This window comes from Cololabis saira, chromosome 9 (genome assembly GCF_033807715.1).
Source record: "Cololabis saira isolate AMF1-May2022 chromosome 9, fColSai1.1, whole genome shotgun sequence".
Classification (NCBI taxonomy): Eukaryota; Metazoa; Chordata; class Actinopteri; order Beloniformes; family Belonidae; genus Cololabis; species Cololabis saira.
In genome coordinates this window covers 35,982,446-35,992,843 of record NC_084595.1, presented here as the reverse complement: position 1 = coordinate 35,992,843, position 10,398 = coordinate 35,982,446, and the positions used below count along the sequence as shown (strand labels likewise).

The 10,398-nt window shown below is 39.8% G+C and overlaps 1 protein-coding gene across 1 annotated transcript; it reads left to right on the top strand.

Annotated features, from left to right (window-relative positions):
* The first annotated feature begins 336 nt into the window (after window positions 1–336).
* Window positions 337–9,350, top strand: LOC133450627 (phospholipid phosphatase 1-like). The gene is made up of 6 exons (XM_061729393.1): window positions 337–713; window positions 4,420–4,571; window positions 4,685–4,965; window positions 7,361–7,418; window positions 7,682–7,858; window positions 8,392–9,350. The coding sequence occupies exons 1-6, from the start codon at window positions 656–658 to the stop codon at window positions 8,515–8,517; spliced, it is 852 nt and encodes a 283-aa protein (XP_061585377.1). The 5' UTR covers window positions 337–655; the 3' UTR covers window positions 8,518–9,350.
* Window positions 9,351–10,398: the final 1,048 nt, after the last annotated feature.

Genomic DNA, 10,398 nt, shown 5'->3' with positions numbered 1-10,398 from the left:
TCCAAATGACACCAAACTTTTCTGGGTGAGTATACGACCATAAAAAATGCCAGAAATAAGGTCCAGGTTGTAAAAAACGGAACTTTCCCTTTAAGGTTTTTCTCCCACTAGGGGAGTTTTTACCTGCCATTGTTTATGTTATGTTTATGTAATAATTACTCGGGGGTCCTGTTCTGGGTCTCTGGAAAGCGCCTAGAGACAACTTCTGTTTTAATAGACGTTGAATTGAATTACATTGTAACAACGTAGGCGGTCCAGATTTCCCAGCGGTTCGTCAAGGCAGCATTAATCACTCAGAAAGCAGCGCGCTGACGTCACCGTTATTTATCACCTGAGGAGCGTCTCTGCTGCTGCCGTGGTCCACGGGCAGCTGAGGGCTAAGCGGCTCCGCGGGTGTGCGGGTGTTTTTAGATTAGTCTGCTCATTTCTGCCTTATTTACAGCGCATTTTCTTACTTTTTACCCCCGTTTTAAATCTCCACGGTAGAGTTAGTACAGTCTCCGGGCGATGACTCAAGCGTGTGTAAACTTGGAGCCGGAATAGCGACACATATGCTGCAGATAAGCTGCGCCTCGTCTCTCCTAAAAGCAGCCGGCGGCCGGATACTTTTTTTTTTTTTTTTTTTTACAACTAGACAAACAGAAGAGGAAGGAACATGTTTGAAGCCTCCGGGCTGCCGCTGGTCCTGCTGGACGTGACCTGTCTCACTCTCGGTACGTAAATCTGACCCTGGCCGCTTTAACCATAATTCAGAACCATAATTCAGACTTTAAGTCTGAATTATGGTTCTGCGTTAAATCGACGGCGTAGGGAACGCGGCGACGCGCATCGTACGGTGCACGTCGCCGCGTACCCTACGCCGTAGGCTCTGCGTTGGTGTAACGCAGAACCATAAATCCGCCTTCACAAGAACTGTTATTAGACGAAAGTCTTTGTTTTTCCAGAGCAGAATTAGGTCCTTGCTCTAAAACACACTTGTGAAGTTTTTTTTTCTTCTTTTCTAATGTAAATAGACTCAAATCAGTTCTAAGAATGTCATGTGTGTACTGTACACATAGAGACTTGAGGTTTGAACCAGACAGGAAGATGGAAAAAAGGGGCCCAGCCTGTGTGTTTTCCCTCAAAAAGGCTCTCTGCGTGGCATGCCATCAAAGCATGCCGCACAACCGCTTTCTGGATTCATGTCAATAAGGGAGGAGTGTCATAGCTGTTCACATAATAAACATGGACTTTACAGCTGCTGCTTATAGTCCATGGGCCAGAGCCCAAAATTTCACTTTTCAGTACCACTTAAGGTGAGAAAACTTACTTATGATTTTTGAAAAGATCCATGTCTATAGATGATATTTTGGTATGATAACCCTTCCTGAGTGGCAGCTGTATCATAGTTTTCAGCTCATGAAGTTACCCAGCCCCTTCAGAAAATGACATTTTAGATGCTTGTTTATAAAACTAAGCTGGTTCCTTATCTCATTGTGGTGTCCTTTATTTATAGATGCTGGTGCATATCCTGGTTTAGACTCATGTACAGGATATCTGTCAATGTGTCACAATATTGTCTTTGGTATCATTTTAAAGGGGATCTATTAAGCATTCATTCAAGCTAAGATGTGAATCTTTCTGACCAACATCGAGGTCACTGCAGCTATTTAAACTATAAACAACACACATTTTTACACAATTTTCGCCCAAATGATATACTATCTTTTAGCCCTGTGTCATCTAGGAACAACAGAGACACAAAATACAAAATACTATATCAATGTTACCGGTCATTGTGAGCCTTAAACTAGAAGAGCATCATTAGGCTCCTATGAAACTATAACAGCCACTAGGCTAATGTCACAAACTGGTCTTTATCATGCATATACAGGACATAAAAGACATAACAATGAGAACCAGCTTAGTTTTATAAACAAGCATCTAAAATGTAATTTTCTGAAGGGGCTGGGTAACTTCATGAGCTTATAACTACGATACAGCTGCCAGTCAGGAAGGGTTATCATACCAGAATATCATCTACAGACATGGATCTTTTCAAAAATTATAAGCAAGTTTGTCACATTGAGTGGTGCTGATATCTGGTCTGGCCCATGGACTATTAATGCAATTCAGTTTGTTGGGTACTTTGCATTTTGTACTTCTCTGCTTTGCATATGTTTCTCTGCTTTACATTCTCCAGAAACCAATCCCTGAAAGCCCCGAGGGCGACCCAGCCTCGCTGTCGCTTTGCTTAGTCAGTGGCTTGTGGCTGGCTGTTCTGCAGACTGTGCAGTCCTCTGTTTTTGTTGCGAAGCTGGCACCCATTTTCTGCCCTGGTTGTTCTGAAATCAGTCTGGACTAAATAAATACTTAGAAAACCATGTTCTGTGTTAGGCTGCGGAGGAAGTATTAACTTAATTTACCCCACCTAAAAAAAAACCCAGATCATCTTTACACATCCCTTGATTGATTTATCATGAAATTATTAATTAATGAAATAAAAGTATGTGAAAATGCACTGCTGATATAAAGTTTTCAGACCTTTTAAAGTTCTTTCATTTTTAAGTTGATTTTGAAAATATTGACAGAAATGTATACAATACTACTAAATGGTAACGTGAAAGAAGTTGCTCGGGTTTCTTTTTTATATCACTAAAGATAAAATACTGAAACATTCACTGCACAGAACCTTTACCGTTACCTGTTGAGAGGTCCTCTTATAAACTCAATACACCTTTACTAAGTTTCTCCCAATTTTCATGGTTAAAATTATCAGTCACAACAGAACTCTATTGGATGGGATACTATTTGGAGGTCTTTTCAGAGATTCTCTCAGTACCGGGTTCACGTGTAGACCTTGACTGCGTTTTTCCAGGACTCTCTAAGACTTCCCCTTTAAAGTGCTGTTTATGGCTATGATCTGTCTGCAGGATTATTCAACATATTATTCTGCATTTGTCTTTCCATCTATCCCGACTCACGTTGACTCTGCTTACAGAATGACGCTACCAGCTCTCTATTTAACTGTAGAAATTAAAGAAGTGATGATGATGAATGTCGGACTGCTGCCTTTACATTTCAGGTCTATAGCCGGCATTCACACCATGTTTTAAACGAGTTACTACACATACTTTACAGTCACATTTATATTTATTACTCAATAACACCTGCAGGATGTGTAATACAGTTTGGTCATTATATGTAAACGGATGGAGTCAGTTCCTCTCCCCATATTACTTTACTGAAAGTAAAATGCGTGAAGCAACGGTCCGACCACTTGGAAGCAAAGCTCAGCTATAAAATCCTTGTAACTCAGTTTGGATGCAACATCATTTTCAAATGATAGAAGGACGAGCACAGATAGTCTTTCCTATTGTGCTTTGTTTTCTTTTAATAGATTTCAGCTTTAAGAAGTCTTACTCTACACAGTAACTAGCATTGTGGATGTGCTGAGTTTGCTCCCTACAGAACAAATTGTGACTAGCAGGAGCTTAATGCTGACATTTAGATGCTGAACTGGTCAAGTGTGAGGGTCCAAGAAGCTTGTAGGGCTGTTTTGTTACAGTCCAGACTAGATTTAAACTTAGTCTGCTTTATCGTCAGTCACATACTGTACAGCCAGTGTACCTGAGTGAAATTTCTATTGCCAGGGTCACATAGATATTTGTCAAGGGTAGGAAACTATAAAAATATATTAACAGGTTTAGTGAGTAGTGAGTGAGTATCAGTTTTCTGAAGTGCATTTTATAAAACTACACCTGGCTATAACGATAGAAGACAGCGACTGGCAAAGATCCAGGGTTTAATGCTTGTTAAAGCTGGCGGGACTTTTAAAGATTGATGATGTGATTAAATCAGGAGAGTGTACCAAGGTTGTAAGGAGCCAGTTCAAGTTTACTCAGGGTTTTGAAATGCAGTAGACGTTTCATTTGGCCTGCACTAACTGTGAAAACTCATTTAGCCTAAAATGAATGATTTTACTTGGAGAAACGCCTGGTGTTGCATTAGTCTCTTAAGTTGGGCCGGCAGCCTCGTTGTGTGAGATAAACATCCTAAAGAGAGGGGAGGAACAAATGTATGACCAAAACCCGTCAGGACATGATTCATGTGTCTGGTAAAGAGCAGCATCACAATAAATCTCAGCCGACACCATTCCCTCATGGAAAGATGAGCATATGACCTACTTATTTTGGAACAACTTTTGTTACAGAAATGCTCTGCAGTAACTCAATTTAATCATTGTGTAACTTTACACCTCTTTCACTTGGAAGATCATGCTTGCAATCTCAACATATTGCACTTCCTTTGATTGAACTGTTGCATCAGAAGCACTTTATAACGATACCAGAGGTTTATTCAGATTCAACAGATGTCAGTGTCTGTCATGAAGTTAAAGCTTAATGTCTCTTATCTGCTTTTTTTTTTTCATTAACGCAGTTGGACTTCCTTTTTTCATCCTTAACCTTCAACACACCCCCTTCAAACGGGGTTTCTTCTGCAACGATGAGTCCATCAGATACCCCGTCAAAGAGGAGACCATATCCCACCAGCTGCTGGGAGGAGTCATGATTCCCTTCACGCTCATTGTCGTAAGGAAATCTGACCTTTTGATGCCTCCACGGACAGAAACATCACTATTCTTCAGTGTTTTTTTTCACGGTGTATAGTATTTTGTGTCGTTTTGTGACCCCTCCTGTCTCAGGTTATCTGTGGTGAGTTCCTCTCCGTGTACTTGTCACGTGTCAAGAACCAGTCTTTGGGGCACAAGTACATGTCCTGCGTGTACAAAGCTGTGGGGAGCTACTTGTTCGGAGCGGCTGCCAGCCAGTCTCTGACCGACATAGCCAAGTACTCCATTGGTCGTCTGCGGCCCAACTTCCTGGCCGTGTGCAAACCAGTGTGGGAGCGCATCAACTGCAAAGCGGGCGTATACATCGATAACTTCACCTGCACCGGAGACAAGTTCATGGTAGATGAGGCCAGGTAAGTTTCTTGAATAAGTATTAAACCCTCAGTAGTCAGTTTATTTCCTTTAGATAAATTATGATGGTTTAACAGCATTTTGTAATGGCTGCAGTACGGTGGCCGAGACCCGCCATTGCTGAAAATAAAAGTAACACTGCAAACAGAAACAAACGCCGCTGCAAATAAAATAAACGCTTAGCAAATAAAAGAAATGCTGCAAATATAAAGAAACCCTGCTGAAAATAAAATAAACCCCGCTGCAAATACAATTAAAAAACAACGCAAATAAAAAAGCCACAACGGAAGTGAATTACCGGGGACTATTTTTGCCGATGCACCGGTGTTGCACATTAAAAATTACACGTTGCGACGTTGAATTCTAACCTTTTCACTTATTTTCTCGTTCGTTGTTCTTCTTATTCCTCGCTCTTCTTATTTCTTCCTTTTCACTTACGTCCTCTTCGTCTTCTTCTTCTTCTCCCCTCACATAAAAACACCGGTGCATCAGCAAAAATAGTCCCCGGTAATTCACTTTCGTTGTGGCTTTTTTATTTGCAGCAGCGTTTGTTTTTATTTGCAGCGTTTCTTTAATTTTCAGCAATGGCGGGTTTCGGCCACCGTACTGCAGAGATGTTGTAGCAGTTACAGAAATGTGGAAACTACGCATCAAGATAATGTCATGTTATCTTACAGGTTTGAGGTTTCTAGACAGGCTTGAATAAGACTAACTAAAAATTAAAATTGGAAAATCCATTGTTGTGTTATTATGTCTTTGAGTGTGGGCTTTAAAAATCAGAAACCTGTTATTTACCTCACAGATAACTCCAGCTGATGTTGTTTACCTGTTCTCACAGCCGCTGAGTGATAGCACACAGCCAGCTCTGGCAACCCCAAGTGTCAAACACAAGCGGTTGAAATACACAAGTAATAATTCAATTTACCATAACTTGATGATTCTTTTTGTTGGACAAGAATATTTAGGTTTTAAAATACCTGACAAGTTTCATGTTTACAACTCTGATGAAGGCGTAATCGCTGAAACATGTCAGCTATTTTAAAAGCTAAATATTCTTGTCTGACGAAAATAATCAGCAAGTTAAATTGTAAAGCCATGAACAAAATGAACTTTATTAAACCAAGTAATAATTCAGTTTAGACCAGGCTGTAAGCTGAAATCACCTAATATGTTCTAGTTGAGCATTGAAGGGTTTCTTTCTTTCTTTTCCAGTCACTAAACACACCATAATGACACAGTCATCATCATGGCTTGGGGAGCATGGTGTGGACGTCTTTGACTGCATGAACAGAATAGCAAAACAAAAACAACAAGTGACAGGCGTCAGGGCTGGGCGATATGACCTCAAATCAATATCACGATAAATTGGGCAGTTTTACCTCAATAACAATAAATGTACAATAACCCTTAGCCGGCACCAAAAAATTTATATTTTCATATTGGCTGATTGGTCGGTACCCATCAGCTAGTTTCCCTTCTCGTTCCGACTGGATGTGACGCCATCTTAAAGGGGAATGAAACTAGCCTGCCAGCACACAGTCAAAACAGACAAAAAGATGTTTCTTATCTTTTCTTTATCAAAACACTGAATTTACCGACGTGAGAAAATTGACGTCGGTCATCGCAGTGAATGTCGGTAAAGGTACATTTTCGGTTTACCGCCCTCAGTTCAGAGCGAACCAGCATTATGATGCTGATTACGGAGCTAGCAGACCTCGGCTCTCCTTCATTGTTGATTAAGTTATTAAATACAATCAATTTATAAATTACACAAACTGGGTCAATGTTTTGTACACTGTGTTCTTCAGTCCAGGTCTCCCTACGTGTTTTAGATGTTTCTCTGTTCCAACTGATGCATTGCCATCAGCTTGGTCTACATACGTCTGTCAATCGACGCAGTGATTTTACCCAGGAAACGGTAGCAGGGAAACAGTAGAACTAGCTAAAATACTTTTCCCAGGACGGAATGATTTGGAACCACAGATCAGTTGCAAATAATAATGACCAAGCAGGATAAGTTGAGACTGAGGCAGGGTTGCTGAGCTGGGACCGGCCGAGGAGCCGACCGGAGAAGAGAGTCCAGGGAGCAGAGGAAACACAGGCAGGTCCAGAGCAGCATGGACGGTATATTGTTTCCCCCACCGCATTTGGTGCAAAAAAACACAAATTCACAATCAGATGAGACAGACATGATCAATAAAAATGTTTTCGGGTGTAAATTTAGTGGAGTCATGCTTAAGTGGCTCTTAAAATCTTAGGATTTTAAATTAACAATGATAGATATAGCATGAGACAGTTTTCTTCATTTTAGTTTTAGAAATCTAAAGTATGGATTTGTGATTTGTGATTATTATAATGTATGTATTTTGCTCTGATTATTTGTTTTATCTTTTATAGACTGTCCTTCTACTCTGGTCATTCGTCCTTCTCTATGTACTGCATGCTCTTCCTTGTAGTAAGTATATATTATTCAGTTCAAAAAAATATTTATGAAATATCAACATTTTTCATGTAAGCATGTAAGTAGCATTGGATTTACTATATATATCTGCATAAATCCTTGTGCTGGGTTAAAGTCTTTTCTTAAAACATATATTTATTACCAAACATCTTTTTGCGATACCTGGCCCGCAAATATTAGTCTGGAAAACGTAATCTGGCCGCAGAGTTGTGGCTGTTCAACTGGTTTCACACATTTGTTCCCTCTGACTGCTGCAGCTCTACATTCATGCCAGACTGAAGTCGAGATGGGCGAGGCTTCTGCGTCCCACCATCCAATTCTTCCTGATCACCACCGCCGTGTACGTGGGTCTGTCCCGGGTGTCTGACTACAAACACCACTGGAGTGATGTGCTCGCCGGCCTCCTGCAGGGAGGTTTAGTGGCCGTTTTCACTGTAAGTCTAACCTAATTTTAGAAAACGTTAAGATAAGATAAGAAATCCTTTAATAGTCCCACAGAGGGGAAATTTCCAGATTACAGCAGCAAAGGGGATAGTGCAAAACACAAGAGGCATCAATATCACACTGTAATAATAATAATAATAATAATAATAATAATAATAATAATAATAAAAACACTATAAACAGTATATACAATAATAATAATAAGAAGAAGGAGAATAAAGATAGTAATAAAAAAATACTAGTATATAAAAAGAATAAAAAGAATAACAGATGGATAATTACAGATGTTATTTACATAATTGCACGTTGCAGAGAATGGTATTGCACATTATTTTCCTGTTTGTATATTTATTGTCAGGTTGTATGTGGTCTACTGTTACCTGATGTCGCACAGCCTTCTTCTGCGTGTTCTAGTTCCAGTCATTCCTGTAGTTTTGAAGTTTGCAGAAAAAAAAAATAGTGCATGTTAGTTAAAAAGGGTGCTGTACAGCTGAATAACTTTTAATTTTGTTGTTTTCCGCAGGTGGTCTGTGTCTCCAATTACTTTTCACAACCAGTAGACCCTGTGGTGTCACAGGCAGAAGAGATCTCACACACCAGTCTACAGGAAAACCCTCCCAACGGGAACCACTATGGCAGCACGGACTGAACCTCTGGCTTCTGAGATGATACTTTGCAGCATCTCTATTCCTTAAGTTTGTTGTGGAGGGCCAAAAAAAAACCAAAAGCAAATGGCAAGTCTTTCAGCCCATTGGGGTGCATGTCTTGAACTTGGTTTGCCTGCACAGGAACAAAACTGTAGCCTGCAAGGCGGCAGCTTTCACTGTAAATGTTTGGTGGGCTTTAAAGTAGAAACAAAGAAGTGCATTATAGAAGACAGTGACGCACTAGACCAAGGTACTAAAAAAAGAAATAAATCTGTATATTTGTGCTAAATTCCAGCGGTCTATTATGGAGTAACAAACACAATGCAACAAGAAGCATTTACCTCAGCAAAAATAACTTTTTTCTGTTGTTTTTTTTACTGTTTGCTCATGTGAGAAATGTGATTATGAGGGTATTTTTATGACGTTGCCATCATGAATGAACTAATGAAATTCCTTTAGCCCAGAATATAATGACCGTCTTTGTGCACGCTGCAAGCAGGCTTGTAGAAAAGTTACCTGTGAGAAAGAAAACCCAAACTGTCCTTTAAAATGGAAATGGAACTCGGAGAACGTGTATTTTATATTCCTTTTTGCCTTAGATGTATGCTGCTGCCTGCCGGTAAAGTCATCCTGGATATAATTTGTTGTACGAAAAAACACAACAAATTTATTTTTTGCTTTGTTTGGGTTTTTTTTATATAGTTTTAAGAATTGCTTATGTTTTTTGACGAAACAGGGGTTTTAAACAGAATTGTTCTGTAGTGTCATTGATGACAAAAAAGAAGAAAAATAAAGACTGTTTTTGTTACATATTTACAAGCAAATGAAAATATTTTGCGTGTGTATGTCTGTGGAAAATGCTTCGCCTTCCTCTTGCAGCACAAAAACATGCATGCTGGGTTAATTCATACTTCTAAATGGTCCTAAAGTGAGCGTCTGTATGCGGCTGCGGGGGTCCATGGTTGTGAGAGTGGCTTGTCTCCGAGCGGCTCCGTGATGGGAACCTCTCGTCCAATGACAATTGGAATAGACCACAAGCCTCCACTGACCACAACGGGAGAAGCCGGCACAGAAAATGGAAGAATGAATGTGCAGAAATTGAAAGCAGATGATGGAGCTTGAGTTGCTCCATCACGGTTGGAGATTTGTCCTCTTACAACAAAACAAAAAGATCGATTTATCCAGTCATCACAGAGGAGACTGATTTCTTCACAAGCAAAACACTAAGCACTATGGTTAAAAGGAAAATGGTGAGTTGAGACAGTACAGACAAAAGCATAGTCTTTTATGCACTGGTCAGTTATTTATAGCTGCATAGTTCTGTATTGCCATTATGTTGAGAATACAATCAGTTTGCAAGTTGTATTCTGAAGAAAATGACAATAAAGGTCATTGGTCTATCTTTTGAGTCTTGGGCATGTTTTGCCTGAGTGGATACTCAATTGAAATTGGAATTAATTTGTTCATAGTTATAAAACATAAACAACTTGCAAACATGCAGTTTCTGTCATATTCCAGTTATCCACCCCACCGAATATTCTTAATATTTTCCCATTGGGGTTTTTAATCTTATATCCTTTAACATTCTGATATCTGTAACATTTTATGTCTGATAGAGAGAGAGAGGGAGAGAGAGAGAGAGAGAGAGAGAGAGGGCAGTGCAATATACTGAACAATAGTGGACATACAAAGTGTACACAAAGGAGTAAAATACAGAAACATAAACTGATCAGCTACAACGTTAAAACCGTTGACCTTCCGCAACACTTCAACCAAAACCTGTCACAGACATTTCATCAAGACTTCAGCATGTTGCCTCAGGTTGGGATAAAAAGGGAACATGTGTTTCCTTTTTATCCACATAACCGGAGAGCAGCTTCATC

What these genes read in the sequence shown, in the direction of transcription:
- LOC133450627 (XM_061729393.1), top strand. Translation starts at nt 656, where the DNA reads ATGTTTGAAGCCTCCGGGCTGCCGCTGGTCCTGCTGGACGTGACCTGT. An exon ending in CGTGACCTGTCTCACTCTCG is followed by an intron (nt 714 to 4,419) that starts GTACGTAAATCT and finishes TCATTAACGCAG; the next exon opens with TTGGACTTCCTTTTTTCATC. An exon ending in GTTTAGTGGCCGTTTTCACT is followed by an intron (nt 7,859 to 8,391) that starts GTAAGTCTAACC and finishes TGTTTTCCGCAG; the next exon opens with GTGGTCTGTGTCTCCAATTA.